At 42.1% G+C, this 22,340-nt stretch overlaps 2 protein-coding genes across 4 annotated transcripts in view; both read left to right on the top strand.

The window, feature by feature from the left end:
• Positions 1–22,340, top strand: part of b3gat1a (beta-1,3-glucuronyltransferase 1 (glucuronosyltransferase P) a) — a 96,163-nt gene that overhangs the window by 33,789 nt on the left and 40,034 nt on the right. For all 3 annotated transcript variants that reach the window (XM_085245600.1, XM_085245603.1, XM_085245599.1), the window contains exon 2: positions 1,598–1,812. The gene's annotated coding sequence lies outside the window, so the exon portion shown is untranslated. The remainder of the gene's footprint in view (positions 1–1,597; positions 1,813–22,340) is intronic.
• LOC146559544 (uncharacterized) lies at positions 11,697–13,031 on the top strand. The gene is made up of 3 exons (XM_085244336.1): positions 11,697–11,822; positions 11,947–12,229; positions 12,363–13,031. The coding sequence occupies exons 1-3, from the start codon at positions 11,731–11,733 to the stop codon at positions 13,029–13,031; spliced, it is 1,044 nt and encodes a 347-aa protein (XP_085100462.1). The 5' UTR covers positions 11,697–11,730.

Below are 22,340 nucleotides of genomic sequence, written 5' to 3'. Positions count from 1 at the left end.
TGTGTGTTTTTTAATTTCCCATGCTATTTTAATCATATATCTCTAAAACATTTTTTTAGAAGTCCGATATTGCTGTGGCTCTGGGAATAACCGTGACACTTCACAACCAACTCAATGAAAATAAAGTAGCATTGGTAGCACAATGATATATTGTTCCCTGTTGTGCAAGAGGTGCAGGTTTGCAGTCTTTCATCTCTGTCATGTCAAAGCACAATACAACATTGTGTGATGGAGACAGAGGGCGCGTGTTTGTGAGTGATGTTGTAGGTACCAGGAGAATACATATGAATTTACCATAGGGTTCTTTTTGCTTTGCCGATAGATGGATAGTTAGAATGTGGAAAAAATAAAAATAGTATATTCTACAATAAATAAACAACAAAGTCAGAGTAAAAGGTCCTCATACTGTGAGATAAAAAAATATACACGTACAACAGTGATATAAAAAAAACAGAATGAATTTGCATTAATAAATAATATAAACACTATAAATCTAAGAAAACGTGACAAGGAGGTATTATACAGAAATACTGAAGTAGTGTAATGTGCAGGTCGTCCTCAATGTGGGGGATATTCATCTCTGACGTCTTTCAGCCTGTCTTTGTACTAGCTGATTCTTCCACCTCAATTACAGTAGCTTCATATTCATTTCCAATGGCTTCATTTTTAGTTGTTCCCATTTTATGCTGCCGAGCGTGCTTCACATTCTTGTGCTCGGGATGAGTCCAACAGAAGGGGCATTTCCCGTGTTTTTGAGATAATTGCTTGCTCCCCTTATAAACAGCCCCTGTTGAATTTAAATTAAGCCAGTAACAAGCCTGCAGCATAGCATGCCCTCTGGATTGCACCCTGTCAATAGGCTGTTAACGTGTCCGACCCTTGTCTTATTTTGCCTCGTGTGGCATCAGCTGTTCCCCTTGTACATCCGCAGCGGCTGCCCACAGGCGAGTACAACCAACACAGTGGCAGATGAGGACGCCAGAGGAAGTCTCATCAATAATGGAGAGCGGTAGAGGAGGAGGAGGGGAGGAGGCATGTAGAGGAATTGTGGTAGAGTGAGTGAGAAGTGCAGCTGGTGTGTTTCTTTCATTTCTTCCAAATGGACATTTTGAAATGATGCTCCCCAGAGGCCACGCATAAGAGGAAGGCAGCTATTAATAGCTGATGGGTTGAACAAGTTGTTAAAGTGCTTTTTTGTGATTCATTTTTTTCCCCAGGGAGCAAAACAAATAAAATAATAATTTTTCTTGGAGGCCATGCAGGTGCCTGACTTACAGCTTGACCAAAACACAGACTAGCAGATTGCACTCCATGAGACACACCCCATGAGTCAAAAAACTATTTCTTGTCTGTCAAGCAGCATGCAGCTTAAGCTGGGAACAGACACACACACACAATGATTATCTTTCCTGACAGCTGTCCAGATGCAAACAGAAAATCTGTCACACGGCCACCGAGAATGACCGCGTGGCTCTCGTAGTGTGGCAGCTCCTCCGCCCAGCAACCATCCTGCTCGTTCCTTCCCTCAATGCCCCTCATTGTATTAGCAAGAGGAGGACCATTCTTACTCACATCTCTCGTGCTCTTGTTTCCCCAGGGGCCAGCCCAGAGGAAGTGAAACTGTTGCAGGAGTTCGGATGTCACCCCCGTGTCACGGCTTCCACTCAGCTTGACCAGCTACACCCACACACAAACATATCTCTGCTCCCCGAAGGACGCCAATTAACGGCAGGCCTGAGACAAAGAGCAAGGAAGAAGGGAATACGCTCTAGGAGGCGCCTGTACCTGCAGTGGAAGGGGACAGCACTGCTTGTGAGTATCGCATTGTTCTCGTGGTGCTCGGGTGAACACATTTTCGCACAACTGATCATGTGATGCTACCTATTTCATATCTTTTTCATAGCAAAACAAAAAGAAATTGAGTTCATAAACATAATGAACAATATGAGATATGTAAGATATTGACTTTCTTGTTAGGTGCAATGCAAATGTAGCTAGAAGTGTTTTTCCAATATCACAATAGATTTTATCTGTGTGTATCTCTTAGAAACAGCTGGGCTGAACCTGGCAATCTTGCTTTGTTCTCTTTTTTCCTGTTACTTACACAGCAGCTTTATTTATCTATTTTTCTACAGGAGAGCTAAATTTAACACTCAAAGGATGTGGTTAAATCTTTCTTACTCTCAGCCTCACTCTATCACGGCTGTCTTTCTTCTTTATGTCTTGTTTCCTGTCCAATAGAAGTTACATTTCCCAGAAAATCCAGCAGAGGAATTAGGTAGACGACAGGGGCAAAATGATCTGGCAGATCCACTTACCTCCTCTGTCTATGATCCCCCTGGCCTCTGATATTATTAGAGGTTGATATATATGTAGAGAACAGCAGCGGGAGAAGGCTGGGTAGGGGAGTAAGATGGGGAAGGCAAGGTGCAAGAGCTCAAAGACCCAGGGCTGCTGATGACAAAGCCGAGGCAATAATCTGAAGGTGTAAAAGCTGGAAATGATTAGACAGTGAGGGGAGAACAACAACTGGAAAAGATTTCAATGTTAAATCACTCGCAGACTCAGATTTCTCCTCCTTACAGCTCTCAAAGAAAATATAGATATAAATATAGATATGATGGCTCTAAGCTTTTTACTGTTATAAAACATGAGCAAAATAAAACATGTTAGCACTAGGATATCACGGATGTGCATGTAATGCAAACGCAGGTCAACCAAGTCCATTTCACATTTTGCCTCTCTAAAGCGTGAAATGGACACAAAGTTGTAGTACCAGCAGGGGGAGACAATATGTTTGAAGCCAAGAAGTCGGTAGTGAACAAGGAAGGCATGAAGTACATTCCAGTCCCTCTATGGCACAGGTGTCGAACTCCAGGCCTCGAGGGCCGGTGTCCTGCAGGTTTTAGATGTGTCCTTGATCCAACCAGCTGATTTAAATGGCGAAATGACCTCCTCAACATGTCTTGAAGTTCTCCAGAGGCCTGCTAATGAACTAATCATTTGATTCAGGTGTGTTGGCCCAGGGTGAGATCTAAAACCTGCAGGACACCGGGCCTTGAGGCCTGGAGTTCAACACCCCTGCTCTATGGCTATGGCTAGGTGGCTAATATTTACATGTAAATGTGTTCAAAATGTCTCTTTAAACACTTTTTGTGATTATTTTCATGTTAGCTTGAAATAAAATATCGCAAGTTACTACATCGCCGTACTACTGCATATATGCAACCCACTGCTACCGCTTTGCAGTATACAGTATAGGTCTTAGATAACTTATGGACCATTAACTAAGATCAAAACACCAACTAATTAAACTTGCCTGATATTTAGATAAAGGGTTTAATTTATAAAGAGAAATCCAGTAGAAACAAAAATTCGTTGAAAAAAGTGGTTTAATAGAAATTCATGCTTTTGTGAAAAGGTAGACTATAAATACAGCTCTTAGATGTCCTTTTACTACAAGCAGCTATTTTCTTAGTGTGCTACTAGGTTTTTGTTTGGACAGTCAAGGTTAACAGGCCTACCATTACTTTTGATTTGGCAAAGACACAAGTTTGACATATGTTTTGTTAATTTTTTGCAAGAAGCACATCGAGAGCACAAACCATCAAGGCTGTTCACGCTCTAGGTGTTATTTACTTTCACTGATGTACTGTAGTATTTGTTTTTTCTGTACGGTCATTTGGCTTCCTTTATCCTTTTTTTAATGTACTTTAAGGTGTACCTTGGATGATGTAAGCCAAATTTTAATGGATTGTTAACATGACCCTACTCTACACCCCTACAAAGTTTTATCAGTATTCATTCAAAGCTATGGTGATTACAGTCACACAAAACATAACCTCCTTCGGGAAGGTGACAACAACAGATTAGTGCTGGATGGTCTGCCACAAACTTCTGCAAAGACATTCTTAGTTTAGATCACTGCTGACTTTTGTGAACTCTTCACTTTTCATAATCGGAAATTCCTCAACAATTATTGACTGGATTCTCATGACGTTCCCCTCAGAAACCTTTATAAATAAATTTGTGAAACTTATTTGAGTCATAAGCTGCACGATACCTTGACTTGACCCTGCAGCTCACCATGATTAGGCATCTCCTGTTTGCATTTGTGGATGCTCCAAGGCCTGTCTGGGAACTTTTTTCTGAATTAGAAAGAGAGGACAAGATCTTGCTGCTCCTTTTTTGTGACTAAAGGGGAAAAAGTTGTGCTCACCTTATCTGGAAGAGATTAGGCTAGTGAAAAAAATCATAAACGTGGCCTAATACGCTCCGTAAATGTGTGTAGTCCCCTCTGTTTTCATCTGCACCAATTTGCAGTGAATCGCCCTGCATATCACAACTGGGTCTACTAAGTGGTAATACCACATGAGTGAAAACCTCTCAGGATTTCTCCAACACGATTTAACACATAAAAAGACTGCATTATATTATAAAATCATTGCATTTATTCAGCAACAGGGTTGTGTAACCACACTGATTTCAGCATTTAGCCACAGAATCCACACAGGATCTCCTCTGCACACTGTCCACAACCATTAATTAGCGGATATCTGTGCGAGTACATGGAGATCATGGATGCAGATAAATGCCAAATGTGCCTGCTCTTGAGTATAAAGCCAAATGATATTCTTCTGTCTTAAATGTAAATGTTTTGGCTGAAAAGAAAATGACTGACTTCAGGGTAACAGACCAAAAAGCCAAACAACAAACAAGGAGCTGTGTCAAATGCACATACAGGTCCATGCATCAGCTGTAATGATGTAACTGCAGAGGTCTGTAAGTGCACTTACATATCCGCACGGTCTGTGCCGAGACTGACCATCAAAAAGCATTTAACAGACTCTAAGAGCAAGGCCTTACAATATTCAACACAACAACCTTGCACTATGCACTACATGTTTAAATGACAGTAGTTAACTTTCTTGGACTTTTTAAAGAATATTGCCACTGTCGGTGTCCTTAAAGGCAAACTGCCTCCTCTAACATGTAAAAAAAAAAGTGGCACAACACTATAACACTTCATGATCATAGCTTTATTTACAGTCTCTCCACCAAGCTTAGAGCAAATAGCTTATGTTGGGTAATAATTTAGATAGCACTCCAAACCCCTTTAATTAGCGCCGACTAATCAACATAGCAGCTTCTCATCATAGATTTATGGACAGCCATGATTGCTGCCAGGGTGAAATTAACTCTTTCCATCTGCAGGGAACTGCTGAAAGATGCTTGGCTCAAACACACTCCTCCTTCTCACACACTGACATGAGCTTAAGCAGGCAAACACGCACACATAAACACACACATGCATATATGCAGATGAGACTTGTCTCTTCCTTCTGGCTGTCTCTGTAGAGCTGCCACACATGCTGCGTTGCGTCTCGGAGCACCAGGAGGCCGGGGTTGACTTGAATTAAACTGAGAGGATGTCCTTTCCAGATCTGCAGACGGCCACACAGAAACACCCCAGTGCAACCCCCCACCCCCAGCTCCTCATCCACCCACAAGAAAAAGACAGTCAGAAAAAGACAGAAGAAGAAAGAGCATAAGGGAGATAAATGAAAGAAAGGAGGGGAAAGAAGTGAGGCTAGAGACGGGGTGGAGAAGAGGAGAGAGTTAATAAATAAGAGGCAGGGAGAAATTGCCTGTGAGAGATAGGGTTGGGAGATGAGGTGGAGTTGGAGGAGGACAGGAGAGTAAGAAGAAGGGAAGGAAGATGAAATTATGTGCATGTGTGTGTTCATGATAGAGTTTGGCAGAGAAAGAAGAGAGTTGAGACAGTAAGCCTGGAGAAGCTCATGCCACCGGGGGCATATTGAATATACAGAAAATCCTTCTCCTTTGCCTGGTTAGTAATAAAAAAAATACACACACCAGTGGTTTATAACAATAGCTACAACATAAAGCACGCTTTTCAGGCAATATGTCACCAAAGCAACAGCCAATCATTATATTTTCAGACATGGCAGTCTACTAGTATTTAAAGAAAGAAACATTACTCAGGCAACTAAGAAGTTCCCATCTTTTTTCAAACGTGGGATTTTGATACTGTCCCTGTCACAACACTGCTGTGGTTTTCAGCTCAAGACAAGACATTTTATGACCGCACCATTAACTATTGTAACAGATTCACTGGGCAGATGATCCGAATGCTGGACATGGGCGGCAGAGATAAAATCCAAAATCGAAATCTGTAATCGACTATCTTGAGGTCACACAGGCACTCAGGCAGAGTCTGACTCTGAACAATGATCCATAAACAAATGCAAATCAGAAACAAAAGAAAACATGGAAAATATAGCTCTGAAAGCGACAGGAAAGCTTGGCTGTGAAGAATGACAAGACAATCTGGAGAGAGTGATTCATAACTACTGGCAGGTGGTGTTTAAAAAAAGCAGGGAAAAAAAAACAAGATTAGAAGTAAAACTACTGAAACTCAAGTGAGTGATTTCAAATTAAATCAGGAAGTAACTAAACAGAAACCCCAAATAATGACAACAGTAAATAACTGCGATGCACATTTTGCTTTTATACGATGAATAAATGACTCAATCAGCGACTCAGTCAACTCTGAAAGTAAACATTAATTCATAAAGATGGACTCCAATAGTCTGTGAAACACAAGCAGGGGTGAAATAGCATTACACAAAACTGAATTAAGTCTGTAAAAAGATTATTTGACATTTTTCTTTTTTGTCTGTGTTTCATTTCTAATCAAGGTTGATGTTAGAAGCAGGGAAAATGGGCAAGCGTAAGGATTTGAGTGAGTTTGATGACAAGAGCCAAGTCGTGGTGGCTGGGTCAGATCATTAGGATGCACTGTGGGAAGAAGGCAAGCCGATAGAGGCAGTGTGATGCTTTGGACAACGTTCTGTTGGAAAAGCTTGGGTCCTGCCATCCAGTATTCTGTGATGCCTGAGGCCTCTTTCAGCAGGATAATGCACTCTGCCATAAAGCAAAAATTATTCAGGAATGGTTTGACAAACACAACAATGAGTTTGAGGTGTTGATTTGGCCCCCAAATAACCCCAGATCTCAATCCAATCGAGCATTTCTGAGATGTGGTGGACAAACAATTCCAATCCATTGAGGCCCGACATCGAAACTTGCTAACATCTTGGTGCCAGATACCACAGCACACCTTCAGAAGTCTAGTGGAGTCTAAGTCTCTATGGGTCAGGGCTGTTCTTGCAGCAAAAGGCGGAGCAACACAATGTTAGGCAGGTGGTCATAATGTTGTGCCTGATTGGTGTATGATGTAAGGCTGATGATGCTTTATGTTGCTGCTCCACTGGACTCCTGTGCTATACAATTACAGCTTAAGCACATAGCTGTTCATGTGTTTATGGAGCCTGTCAGACAGTGTAATAGTGGAGTATAGGGACTCGGGTAATGAACACTTCAGTCATCAATCACAGGTAACACCATGCGCAAAACACGTGCCTTAATGTGCCTCGGTCTTTAGTCTGAATGCGGAAGCTGTGATAATCTCCTGCATTGAGGTAGATTACAGCAGTGTCTGTGTATCCTGGCCCCAAGCTGCACAACATATTTACAATAGGCAATCTTTTTGTGCATCCCACCTCCAAACATTGTTATTAACAGTAAGTGCTTTTGCTATTCTGTTCTAGCATACTGCGTCTCTCCTGTGCCCTGGATGATAAACACGTTAGAGACCGAATTTGTGTGTGTGTGTGTGTGTGTGTGTGTGTGTGTGTGTGTGTGTGTGTGTGTGTGTGTGTGTGTGTGTGTGTGTGTGTGTTGAGCAAGAAATTGGAACATAAATTATTAAGTGAGAATGCACCTTTAAAATATAGAAAAGAAAAAAAAAGCACCCACTGTATTTTCTACTTATGCCTGCAAAGTAGGCGATCCTTGAATTTCCTGCCTAAGATGATGCAGGATGAGCTTGTTACCCTTAATACAGCAAAGGCTTTGCTCATCATTGTTGCTCTAAATCTAATGTAAGCCTTTCGCAGCATTTCTTCTGCCCTTTGTGGCACAAGCTTTGTTCTGTAATGACACTAAGCAGAAATTCGGCGGTCTGCGTTTTCTCTCATTTCAATTTAGGGCATTAGCTGCTGAATCATTCTCAGATTGATGATGCAGTTCCAGCCATGACACACTATCAAGGGAAATGGCACTTCAAAGATAATAACACATATTTGGTGGTTTTCGGAAGCCCTTAAATGCATCAATATTGACTTGGATTCCCCACCCTGTTCTGCAATTACATTTGTGCCCCTGGCATTTTTTTGTAGAGCTAATTCTTACAAACCAAGCAAGCATACAAATGACTGACCTAAAAAAATGTGCTGAAAAAGCATCTCCTATGAAAATGCTTTGTGAATGAGTTATTGTTTAGTCATTTCTACATGGTTTTCAGACTAAGAGAGACCTTCTGCACCACCTACTAACTGCTGGCTTCAGGAGTAATGAATGCCTTGTCTTACGACACGCAAGCATAAAATATGCGCAAAAATATTCAAATGTGATCTTTTCCAAAATGCTAAAAGGCCTGTGTGCAACAGTAGCTTGCAGCAGTTCTTAATGGGGATGCAAAATGTAACGCACATGTATACAGAGCAGATTCTTCAGACGTGTATGATATCGTGTTGTAAGGTTAAAAGGAGTGAAGTGTTGTGCTATGACGCAACCGCTTGCAATTTCATTGTTGTGATGAGAAATGTCTCCTATTGTTACCCTCTTAAACACTGAATTATTCAGTGCACACCAACCTAGTTTTCCGCGTAAACCAGTCGAATAAGAGATAAGATAGCATTATTGTAACAAATACACAACTCGTGCTGACAGGATGCCAAATCGTGATTAAAAACACATGTTTTCTGCCCAGAAAAACAGGTCTAAATGGGTGCAGCAGATCAATGAAAATAGCATTTGGATAACTCCATTCCACCTCGATCAACATGACCCAAATAACAGCAGTCTCCTCGGCATGTTGGGATATATCCAGAAAGCCAGCTGAATGTAGCGCTGTATGGTACCTGCACACAGCGAGCTCCTGCAAGATTAGATAACTAGAACTGCTTCAAGACTCAGCGAGGTCTTGGGGAATTGTGAAAGTTGGTATTGAGCTGTGTGATGAAACCCACACACGTATAGACAACATGAGGCCATCTGCGGCAGGCACAAATACAAATGTATCGACTTGTGCACTTGGACAAACCTGGAGATCATGAAGGCTTTTAAAGAACTTAAATCACCCCCAAAGCCCATCAGACCACATCAGTGTGTGGTCTGTTATTAGGCAGTCAGTGGCCAGCCCAGCTACCGCAACTTAATAGAGCAACAGCCTCAGGTGGGAGGCAAAAAAGGAATACAGCAACATCGTCTCGCTCTGCAGCTTTACAGCCCAAAACAACCCTTCCAAAAGAGCCTTTTTGTTCAGTTTTCAAGCTTAACATATGGACACTGTGTGTGTTATTTTCAAATGGGCAGCCAATTGCATTCGGAAATAGATTTTTCGAAGTTAAAGTAAAACAGGGGAAATCTGCAGAATAAACGACATTATTATTAGTTGTCTTGCCTTAACTGTCGCAGTCCTGACGGTTGAGTTAGCCAAGAGTACTGAACACTGCCATATTACAGTTTTTCTCAAATGCTAAAACACATTTCACAAACGTTACCACCAGGTCCCCCAATGTCCAAACACAACACCCTTCTCTAAAGCTACATAAACACAACCACACCTTCCCACTGCAAAACTCAAACTCCCACACCAAGAGAGCAGCTCGAAGCTGTCAAAACTGTAAACACTATACACAGCATTACACACTACAGCAAAACAATTGAAAACACAATGCTCAATTTGTGAGAAGGTTCTTTGTTTCATAACTGCCAATGCATATTTTAGAAGCTATACAGTAACGGATCGTCGTAGATCTCTGCAGAGGATTAGGCATTTAGATTTGTGAGTTTCATATGAGTAGTATAAATCTATAGAAAATCCTGCATGTACGTACACTACTGTAACACAACTCAATGCAAAAACAGAATCTATTGCACACAACAGTAATCTTGAAAACATGAACAGGGTGTGAAGTTTTTTTATTTACGTTATTCACACCACACACACACCACAATCACTGTGCGGCATCATGTCGCTGAGCTGTTGCTCGCATCTCGTCCGTAATGATGGTGCGAGGTTGTCTTGCTCTCCCTCCTGGACCTTCTTCTCTCCCATGTTGGCCTTCTCCTCTTCCTCGTTGGTCGCTCCTCTTCCTCCTCTCATTTGAACTCCTCTTCCTCATTGGCCTGCTCCTCTTCTTCCAGGGCCAGCTCTTCTCCCTCCTCTGCATCAGATTCCTCTTCCCCTGACTCTGCCTTCATCCATTGTGTTTGTTTGGAACCTTCAGCATACTGTGCACTCTGAACTTGCTTTTACATGTGGGTACAGCATTAGCAACAAGTGTCTTCAATTTTGAGTCATTGTGTGTAGTGAATGACGCCAGGTGTGTTCCCTGTGTTCAAAGATTGGTGACTGTGGCAAGCATTTTGCATCACATGGGCTTTCATTTGAGGATATGAGCAGAGTTGTTTTGCAACATGTGTTTTAGCAAGGAAAAATGTGTTTAGATTTATGAGTACAGAGGGTTGTGTTTTGTGAATTGTGTCTTCATGTGACATGTGTTTATGGTACTGGAATATGGTGGCTACATTTAGTAAATGTGTTTAGACTACTGGTCATTTGGGTTACAGGATTGGCTTTTGTGTTTTAACATTTGAGAAAAACTGTAAGAGGACACGGTGTCTTTCTGCTCCTGCACTGCCACATGTCAAGATTATAAGATGCCTTCTTGGCAGATTTGTACTTTATAGTATCGCCAAGAAATCAAACATTTTCTGTTGAAGTTAGAGCTGAGCCATACTGATGTTGTGGCCAGCTATGTTTTTAGCATGGAAAGTCGTTATTTACCCAGAATTCGCAGAAAACCGGACAAAAACTAGCCCCCTTGTGCCATTTTGTGTCTGCAGTGGGATTGCCCCCCTTTTGCTTTCAACAAATTCATATTTTAGAAGATGCAAATTGTGTGTGGATGCACAGGCGAGCAAACAAACAAATGGATATGATGATTACAGTTTTTCTCAAATGTTAAAACACAAAAGCCAATCCTGTAACCCAAATGACCAGTAGTCTAAACACATTTACTAAATGTAGCCACCATATTCCAGTACCATAAACACATGTCACATGAAGACACAATTCACAAAACACAACCCTCTGTACTCATAAATCTAAACACATTTTTCCTTGCCAAAACACATGTTGCAAAACAACTCTGCTCATATTCTCAAATGAAAGCCCATGTGATGCAAAATGCTTGCCACAGTCACCAATCTGTGAACACAGGGAACACACCTGGCGTCAGTCACTACACACAACGACTCAAAATTGAAGACACCTGTTGCTAATGATGTGACCCCACCTATGAAAGCATAGTTTGGTGAAGATGCCAAACAATCACAATGGATGAAGGCATTCGAGCGTGCGGAAGGAGAAGAGCTGCAGGCCAAAGAGGAAGAGGGGTTGAGATCAGAGGAGGAAGAGGTGAAGGCCTAAGAAGAAGAGGAGTTCGGAGTAGAGGAGGAAGACAAGGAGGCCAACAAGAGAGAGGAGAAGGTCCAGGTGGGAGAAGAAGACAGCCTCGCACCATCATAACAGATGATATGCGAGCAACAGTAATTGACCATGTCATTGTCCATGGCATGACAATGGCTGAAGCGGGACGAAGAGTACATCCAAACCTGAGTAGGTCCACCGTGGCCACCATTATCAAGGCATTTAGACAACACAACAGGTATAGTACGCTATTGCTTTCTTTGTCACACTACAGTTTTACAGGCCTGTGAAAGTGGTCTGTTACCTTACATGTAGTTTTACATATAAATCAGTCAATTGACAACACATGTTTCCTTCTTTAGAGCTGAAAGAATGCCACATAGAGGTGGGAGGGTTGCCATATTCACAGCGGCACAAGAAACCCTCATTGCAGATATGGTCCGTGAGAACAACTGCATTAGACTCCGAGAGATCAGAGACAAAGTCATTGCAGATAATGTAAACTTTGAGAACATTGATGCTGTCAGCGTGTCCACAATAGACCGAGTTCTCCGGCGCCAACAGATGAGGATGAAACAGGTCTACAGGGTTCCCTTTGAGCGCAACTCTGCGCGACATATAGGACAACGTTACGAGTATGTGCAAGTACGTATACATCCATGTCCACAGTACAGTTAGTGGACATACTGTGTTGCTTAGTGGCCTACATTACTTCTGGACAATACTGTGCTACCTGATTGACCGTTCTGAACACCTGTACGCTTTTCCATGTTCACAGAGGATAATGCAGTTGGATGCGATGGCCAGACCCCATGAGTACCTCTTCCTGGATGAGGCTGGCTTCAACCTCCAGAAACGAAGGCGAAGGGGCCGTAACATCATTGGCCAGAGAGCCATCACTGAGGTTCCTGGCCAACGAGGGGGTAATATTACTCTTTGTGCAGCAATGGGTACGGAGGGGCTTGTCCACCGGCATGCTGTCCTTGGGTCTTACAACACCCAACGTCTCCTCACCTTCCTAGAGGAGCTAAAAGACATCCTCCTGGACCGTCAACAACACCATCCTAGGCTAGCACATCACATGTATGTGATCATTTGGGACAACGTCCGCTTCCACAAGACACACCAAATGAGAGAGTGGTTCACCACCAACAGTGACCACTTTTTAAACGTCTGTCTGCCACCCTACTCCCCTTTCCTGAACCCTATAGAGGAGTTCTTCTCATCATGGAGATGGAAGGTGTATGACAGACAGCCATACACAAGAGAGAACCTCGTACGGGCAATGGAGCTGGCCTGTGCTGACATCCCAGTGGAGGCCTTCCAGGGATGGATTCGCCATTCCTGGGCGTTTTTCCCGCGGTGCCTAGCAAGGGACAATATAGCCTGTGATGTGGATGAGGTGATGTGGCCCAATGCAGCTCGGCGACATGATGCCGCACAGTGACTGTGTGTAATACTGTAAAATGACCGTGTAGACAATAAAAAAGACTTCACACCCTGATCATGTTTCCGAGAGTACTGTTGTGTGCGATAGATTCTGTTTTTGCATTGAGTTGTGTTACAGTAGTGTACGTACATGCAGGGTGTTTTTATAGATTTATAGTCTTCATGTGAAACTCACAAATCTAAATGCCTAATCCTCTGCAGGGTTCTATGACGATCCGTTACTGTACAGTTTATGAAAATATGCATTGGCAGTTATGAACCAAAGAACCTTCTCACAAATTGAGCATTGTGTTTTCAATTGTTTTGCTGTAGTGTGTAATGCTGTGTATAGTGTTTACAGTTTTGACAGCTTCGAGCTGCTCTCTTGGTGTGGGAGTTTGAGTTTTGCAGTGGGAAGGTGTGGTTGTGTTTATGTAGCTTTAGAGAAGGGTGTTGTGTTTGGACATTGGGGGACCTGGTGGTAACGTTTGTGACATGTGTTTTAGCATTTGAGAAAAACTGTAATAGCTGTACTCGGTTGCATTCAAGGCAGCGAGGTTGATAATGAACGGAGATATTTAAATGTTCTGAGCTCGCCAAGCATGACAAAACAAACACGCGGTAGTTCGTGGAGTGTTTAAGTTATAGACAAACACACACACACACACACACACACACACACACACACACACACACACACACACTGAACAAAAGCAATTTAAGAAAAGTGTGTGAGGCTGCCTTGTCATATAGGAATATTTTTATTATTAGGCCTGTGCTGCATGTGTTTTAAATTTTAAGTTCTGCTTGGGCCAAGATCCGCATCGAAATCTATAAACATAGACTAGTAGGCTAATCAATAGTGGGCCGATGGAAAAAACAATCCTCTCCAATGTTCAATCAGAAGTTATTTGATAATGCAACACCACTACAGGGAGAAAGGGTCATTTCTCCTCTTGCTGGCACATACACTGCTCATGACACAGCACGAGAGAGGCGAGGAGAGAACGCCAGCCACTCAGAATCACATTAATGCACCGCCCTTCAAATTCTCCAAAGAGAGTGTGATACTTTTTGTTCAAACACTGGTTTATTCCTAGAATGATTATCCCATTTTCTTCCCTGCAAGCAAATGAATGTTAAGACATTTTGTGACAAAGACTGATAACGTGTGAGGAGTGGCAATGAAACTATGCAGGAAAATAATGAGAGCGTACACAGTCAGAAAATGAAAGCGTCCTCCATAGTTCACTGAAATGGAAAATCTTTCAAAAGAACAGTGACAATTATGAAAAAGCACATAATTAATATAAACATTTGACATTATTGTATGATTACAGAGAGATGAATGATTGTGTTAAGCAGGCAAGCTTTCTACCTGCTTAATGGTTATGCTCAATCCACCCAAATCATTTTTTAAAGGTCACAGGGCTTTAGAGGTCAGTCAGAATTTAGCAGATACATTCATCAAAGTCATGATAATATCTAATCTGCTTATGGTTCTTATTTTAAAACTGTGATAGTAATAATATTACTGGCCTTTAGTATTACTTTATAATGTGGATTTATAGGTCTTTAACCTAGAATGATTTGGTGTGGAGAGAAAGAAATCCAGGCCCTGATTCGTTTAATCTGCAGTAAAATGCATGCTCACAGTGACTGAATAGAGCTTAGGTAACACCTGATTGTACTCCAGTCCCATCCATATCATCCCCTCCAACTTTGTTATTGTCCAGCCCTCTCATCCTGGAGGCTTTACAGCTGGATGGCCTAATTGGAACCATTTCCACATATAATATGGCAGCCCCACGGGGGCTCATTATGCAGTAGATACTGGTTAGACTGACCTCAGCTATTCTTCAGCCTCTGCCTCTTCGCAGTCCTGTGGTTTAGTCCGGTGATACGGTATGGTTTCCTTCATCCTACAGGCCATTGATTACCATTTGGAGGAAAAAATTCATGCTGGCTGTGTGATCATACTGCGTGTGACTGCGTTAGCGTGTAAGTTTTTGTGTTGCTACGGGCACGATGCTGGGCACTGCAGAAATGACTCATCTCTCATGTACCAAAACTCAAAAGAAATCAATGGCTGCTGCAAAGATATACACGCTACAGCTCCAGTTTGAGTAGCTTCGTGTAAAAATTGGGACATCTGCTTGATTTATAACAGCAAAGTTTATAAATAGCAGTTTAAATGGGTAGTTTGCTGTTTTGAGAAATGTATGGCTAGAGGAGAAGACTGATTCTACTGTCACGTCTGTCTGCTAAATACAAGGCCACAGCAAGCAACCAATTAGCTTAGCACAGACAAAGTAAACAAGTGGAAGCTGCTAGCTTACCTCTGTGTGAAGGTAGCAAAATCCATCTACCAACACTCTAATTGGCAGTGTCTTTTTTTAAACCAAGACTTTTAGACTGAAGTGAAAAGCAAAAAATTGGAGCCTTGTGGTGAATCGATTCTGGCCTCTTTGCTAAGATTAGAGTTTTAGGTGCTTTTTTCACTGTTTTTCCTCACCTAGCTTAAAGTGAATAGACATCTTTCCAGAAAGAAATCCCCTTTTTTCAACTTTATTGCTGTCAGTAGTAACACACATGGACAAAAGTGCTGGGCCAACCACACAGTACACCTTTAGAACATGCTCAACTATGGAAACCCATCCCATGAAGCTGCAGCTGACAGAGGAGGCACTGCACAGTGTTAGCAACTTTCACACTCTAGCTCTGCGCTTGGCGACCCCACCCAATAACATTACAGGGAGTGCAGAATTATTAGGCAAGTTGTATTTTTGAGGAATAATTTTATCATTGAATAACAACCATGTTCTCAATGAACCCAAAAAACTCATTAATATCAAAGCTGAATGTTTTTGGAAGTAGTTTTTAGTTTGTTTTTAGTTTTAGCTATTTTAGGGGGATGTCTGTGTGTGCAGGTGACTATTACTGTGCATAATTATTAGGCAACTTAACAAAAAACAAATATATACCCATTTCAATTATTTATTTTTACCAGTGAAACCAATATAACATCTCCACATTCACAAATATACATTTCTGACATTCAAAAACAAAACAAAAACAAATCAGCGACCAATATAGCCACCTTTCTTTGCAAGGACACTCAAAAGCCTGCCATCCATGGATTCTGTCAGTGTTTTGATCTGTTCACCATCAACATTGCATGCAGCAGCAACCACAGCCTCCCAGACACTGTACAGAGAGGTGTACATTTGATGATGGACCACAGGTTCTCAATGGGGTTCAGATCAGGTGAACAAGGTGGCCATGTCATTAGTTTTTCTTCTTTTATACCCTTTCTTGCCAGCCATGCTGTGGAGTACTTGGACGCGTGTGATGGAGCATTGTCCTGCATGAAAATCATGTTTTTCTTGAAGGATGCAGACTTCTTCCTGTACCACTGCTTGAAGAAGGTGTCTTCCAGAAACTGGCAGTAGGACTGGGAGTTGAGCTTGACTCTATCCTCAACCCGAAAAGGCCCCACAAGCTCATCTTTGATGATACCAGCCCAAACCAGTACTCCACCTCCACCTTGCTGGCGTCTGAGTCGGACTGGAGCTCTCTGCCCTTTACCAATCCAGCCACGGGCCCATCCATCTGGCCCATCAAGACTCACTCTCATTTCATCAGTCCATAAAACCTTAGAAAAATCAGTCTTGAGATATTTCTTGGCCCAGTCTTGACGTTTCAGCTTGTGTGTCTTGTTCAGTGGTGGTCGTCTTTCAGCCTTTCTTACCTTGGCCATGTCTCTGAGTATTGCACACCTTGTGCTTTTGGGCACTCCAGTGATGTTGCAGCTCTGAAATATGGCCAAACTGGTGGCAAGTGGCATCTTGGCAGCTGCACGCTTGACTTTTCTCAGTTCATGGGCAGTTATTTTGCGCCTTGGTTTTTCCACACGCTTCTTGCGACCCTGTTGACTATTTTGAATGAAACGCTTGATTGTTCGATGATCGCGCTTCAGAAGCTTTGCAATTTTGAGACTGCTGCATCCCTCTGCAAGATATCTCACTATTTTTGACTTTTCTGAGCCTGTCAAGTCCTTCTTTTGACCCATTTTGCCAAAGGAAAGGACGTTGCCTAATAATTATGCACACCTGATATAGGGTGTTGATGTCATTAGACCACACCCCTTCTCATTACAGAGATGCACATCACCTAATATGCTTAATTGGTAGTAGGCTTTCGAGCCTATACAGCTTGGAGTAAGACAACATGCATGAAGAGGATGATGTGGACAAAATACTCATTTGCCTAATAATTCTGCACTCCCTGTATATGTTCTGCCATTTTGTGGCTAAGTTGCTGTAGTTCCACTTTACAATAATACCACTTACTGATCGTAGAATATCTTAAAGAGAAGAAATTTTATGAATTGACTATTGCATCAGTGCCGTCCTTTTAGAGCACCACATTCAAATTTATTGAGTTCTTTAGAACAACCCATTCTTTCAATTCTTAAGATATTTCAATAATGACTTGTACTTTTGTGATAAATCTATGCCATAGGTACATCATAGCCAGCACTGTAAATTAACGTTTACCTTCACGTTTAACTACACATCGCAGTCATGTAGCCCCCAACTATTGTAACTGGCCATCAATATCTCGATTCCTTTTATGCATATCTTTTATATTTAATACCTTTAGAATAATGTATTAATCCATATTGTCCTATGGCAAGTAAACGCACAGACATTTTGTTCTGATGCGCACTAACTCGTAGATCTTCTGAATGGCAATAAAAGCTGTAGACTAGGGATGGGTATCGTTTAGGTTTTATCCGATACCGGTGCCAAATCGGTACTTTTGAAACGGTGCCGGTGCTCAAACGGTGCTCAAACCGGTGCTTAAAGAATGGAGAACACAAAATTGGTCCAAAAACCTCTCATGTTCAGCTGTTTTTTGTAAAAAGATAACAATGTTAGCCTTTTCTGCAGCTATGGGGCATATATGGTATCACTCTTGGCTGGAAGCAGTGCTTAAACAATGGAAAAAACACAAACTTTGTCCTAAACCTCTCATGTTTAACTGTTTTCCACTTTTTCTTTGGTCATTTTAGCCTTTTTAGCCAGGGTGAAGGGAGTATCTGCCATCAAACAAGAGGACAGCCGCATGTAGCTATGATGATGTTTGCTAGTTCACCTTACATGCATTAATGTAATAACGTGGTTAGCCTACTCAACGTAAATTAGCTACTCACGCAGAGAAGAACGGCTGCTGCTGCCATCATCATCCGTCATCATTTCTGCTACACTGGCAGGGCTAGGGGCCAGGACTCTCCTCTTCGTGTTTTTGGGGGATGTTGCATAACAGGCAACCCACCGGCAGTAGATGTGCTCGGTGTGAGGTCTCGCAGCAAGCTATCAAATATGGCGCATTTCTGGGCTTTTTAAAAAAAACGCTATGCGTCGCCAGGTGTTTCATCGGATTTGAGGTGTTACCTCCTTTGACAGTATCACAGTATCAGCTTAAAGCACTTGTTGCTGCTGAGTTTGCATATTTTGCTATGAAGTACAGCCAGACTTTTGACCGCTTCGCCTTGGACATTTTTAATCTGTAGCTCTGCTCTAACAGAACGTACGTACCTGGCCCCGCCTACTATCCTCGGAAACGTAAAATGATTGGCTAGAATCTAAAGTGTATCACAGCTCAGGAAAAAAAAGCACCGAAATAAAGCACCGAAATGTGCGCTGCTTTTCGGTCTGGTTACTACCGTTTATGTCATGATGGCACCGGACACCGGTACCCATCCCTACTGTAGACTCTACCTGGACAAGAATTTGATTATTATCCTTCTGAGGACAATCACAAAGATCCTCCTGAAGTAAAAAGCCCATATTTTCTGACTTTTATCAGAAAGAATTGGTTCTGTGTCACTGCATGATGCCTAAAATTGTTTTACCATGTGATGGATTTAAACATTTGGCAAGTAGAATTTAAGTGTGTGTTTTATTTTTTTGTTTTTTTCAGTTACATGTTTATTGCACCACTTTACATAATGTCCTGCACTGAACAGGAGTTCTTGGCTTAAAGATACATGTCAGCAAGGTGGTAGTAGGGATTTATAGCCGAGAAATTTTTTTTTTTTTTTTTTTTTTTTTTTTTAAATGACATCAGAAACAGCAGTATGCGACATTACGTGATGGCAGAGCTTCAGTTCATCCTTTGTCTTTTTTTTTTTTTTTTTTTAATAAATAGGACAGGGGGAATGAATGAGAGAAAGAGGGGGAGAGAAAGAAAGAAAACCAAAGGGGAGAAGAGACGGTGAGAAGGGGGGGGAAGAGAGAGAAAAAAAAAAAGAACTCCTGGGTCACCTGTATGGAGAAAAAAAAAAACAAGCAAAAAAAACAAACAGAGGAGACAGCAAACAACAAAGAGCAACATAATAATAGAGAAAACAAAGCACCATCACAATAAACTAGCTAGTCATAGATATCAATATTTACTAAATAATAAACGATATTGTGCAGCACGCAAGATAGACAGCGCACAGTGTGCTTTGAGGTAGCAGCCAAGAAAGCTTTAGTCCGCGTCTGTGAATACCCATGTGTGCATACCTGTGTGGATCAGCATGCTTGCATTCCAAAGGTTTCTCCATGTAATGATCTGCTAGGGAGTGTGGGGGGGCCACAGCCCCGTCCTCCAGGGTGTGAAGCGGGTATGGAGGAGATCAAAACTCCAGACATCCAGAGGCCCCCAGAACACAAGAGACCAAGGAAGACCAACAGAGGGGCAGCCGCGCCACTGTTCCAGTAAGAGCTGAGGAGAGTCCCAGATGAGGGCTCGCCCAGCAGCCGCGGAGCAGAAGTCAGGGGGAGTTGCAGTGACGCGCCCGTGAGCTCCGCCAGCCCCCAGCTGCGCCTGAGTGACCGAGCCCCAGGCCGAGAGGCCGGGGGCACCCCACCTCCAAAGGGGCCCGAGCGAGCCCCAGGCCCCAGGCCCCGACAAGCGGCCGCCAAGGAGTGAGCCGGTGTGTACCCGGACGCCCACCCCCAGACACAAAGAACCACCAACACACCGACACCTGAGGGAGTCCGCCACCGGCAGGGGAAGTGGTGGTGGGTGGAGATAGGCCTCCAAACCTTGGAGGGCCTGAGGTGTCCCCAGAGAGGTGGCGTCTGATACCCAACCTGACATATAGACACAGACATACAGGCACACACAGACACAAACATCCATTCCCACCCTCATGCTCTCATGCCGAGAAAAATTCTTGAGAAATACCTTGCTTACATTATAGCCTGGAACTTTTGTGTTTTACGGTCAGAGCATGTCTGGTTTCTTCCCAGAAGCTTGCAAAGAGCTTTCATTAAACTGAAAATTGCCTTTGGATTTGGTGATGGCGTTGTCAGTGGCGACATCTTGTCAGTCACCACCTTTCTGTTTATCGCTGCAAAGTCATTGCTCTGTTGAGTCAGTGACACCTCTATAATGTAGGATCAGCAGACACGCAGTCGGTGTGTCAACACTGTGATGACGGTGTCATCTTTCTGTGCCCGAAGTTCTCTTTTAAATGCTGCTGCATAGCTGAATCGAGGACGAGGGGAAGGATAAATAATACAAATAAGACATAACCGATAATTTAAGAGACCAGCAGATCATGCAGGCTTGAGTTGAAATGTCAAAGGTGCCTTGCTTTTTCTTTTATTAAGATGAACACTACTAAGCTGGAAGCCTTACTTGACCTGTTACTTTTCTATGCATGCATTCAGTGTCATTGCTTATTTGACATTTTACTGCATATCTTTAAATGCCAATGCTTTTCTACTGGTATTCAAGAGACTTGTGTGAAAGGTGAGTACACATGCTACACTGTTTCTAATGCAGGTTTGAAAATAATCACACTGAACTGTGTTAAAACTACAATTTCATATTAGTCCCTTTTTATATACCATTTTAACTTTTTTTTTTTTGAAGATCAGTACACCTGCAAGTACATCATCTCAGAGATCACTGCATTCATTAAATGCAGTGCATAAAGAAAATAACAATTGGATTGATTCATGTGCAGTAACTATGAGAAATAATGGTGATGATGATGTATGTACTCATTACCAGGGTTACTGAATGCATCTCCACTAATTAGCAGTCTCCTGGGGGGCTGTGTTTCACTGGCAGGTTCAAAGCTAATGACAGCATGTCAAAGGGAATCCCATGCACTGATTCTCTGATTAATTATGTACTCTGGAGAAAAAAAACGAGATGGACATAATATACTGTAATTGATATGTGGTTTATCCTGCTGTTGTTCTTACCCCTTAAATCTGAGTTTTTCTTCTTAGTGGCTCATCCAGAAAATCAAAAACTACTTCTCGCCAACAGGGATTCATTGTGATGTCAAACAAGTGGTTAGCGAGACTTTTTCACATGCAGTTCTTCACCTGTCTCTTAAATTCTCTTCACTATATACACCAATTATCTTTGAGTCCAAACAACTTTCAGCTACAGTCCCTGCACTGGCTCAAATTCCCTCAGGTTTAATTAACGATGATCAGCTTAATAATTTTATATATTTTCCCCCCACAGGCGCATATAATTGGGCGATTTTGACGCTGGGGAACCTTCCATCAGAGAAATCTATGGTCTAGCCCTCATTAAGGAACTCGGAGCTCAGTGAGCTTCTCGTGCTGAAGTCTTAGAGTAAGAAGGTGCTGCAGAGAGCTCAACACCTAAAACTCCCACTTAGGAAACCAGCTTTAATTAGCTAATGAATCTGGGAGCTCCTTCTGCCAACCTTCGACCTTGTGCTGAGACACAGAAAGCCCGTTTACTATGTTAGACTTATCACATGCAATTAAAATCAGTGTCTTGTGCCCTGTACAGCAAAACCACTTTTTAATTAGATAATTGCTCTGCTGTCTCTGTTATTGTTGGTAATTCATGAATCATTCCTGAAACTCCAAAGGGTGCAATGCATTGATTTACTGCCAACAAAATCCGGCTTCATGATTGATGTTGTCACGCTGACGGCACACAAAGGCCCAGTAACATTTTCCAACCAAGTTTACCAAATCTATAAGCATAAGAAATTATCTTTGGTAGCCAAGAGTAGAATATTTCTTTTCTTGTACATTAAATCACAATAAATAATGTTAAGTTGTGATGACCACATATATCATCGCTGTTCAAGTTTAAGTTATTTATTTTAAGTACTTCAAAGTCACTTTTAAGGGGAATCCTTTTTGGCAAATGTGGGGTTTTTTTGTTACTAAAATTAAAATTGAATTAGATCCTCAATTGCAATTGTATCAACATCAGCACCACTGCAGACAGGCACACGGCTCCATTTCTCTCTAACAGTTGAAGTAGT

Source organism: Mchenga conophoros, linkage group LG14, assembly GCF_057382185.1.
Source record: "Mchenga conophoros isolate Kocher_MC1m ecotype Shallow Benthic linkage group LG14, M_conophoros_male_GT1.1, whole genome shotgun sequence".
Classification (NCBI taxonomy): Eukaryota; Metazoa; Chordata; class Actinopteri; order Cichliformes; family Cichlidae; genus Mchenga; species Mchenga conophoros.
The sequence above is the reverse complement of the archived record's forward strand: the minus strand, read 5'-3'. Positions and strand labels throughout refer to the sequence as shown.

Bases quoted from the DNA above. Each gene is read 5' to 3' on its own strand.
- LOC146559544 (XM_085244336.1), top strand. From the start codon at position 11,731: ATGACAATGGCTGAAGCGGGACGAAGAGTACATCCAAACCTGAGTAGG. The intron at 11,823-11,946 runs GTATAGTACGCT...TTCCTTCTTTAG, and splicing joins GCATTTAGACAACACAACAG to AGCTGAAAGAATGCCACATA. The intron at 12,230-12,362 runs GTACGTATACAT...CCATGTTCACAG, and splicing joins AACGTTACGAGTATGTGCAA to AGGATAATGCAGTTGGATGC.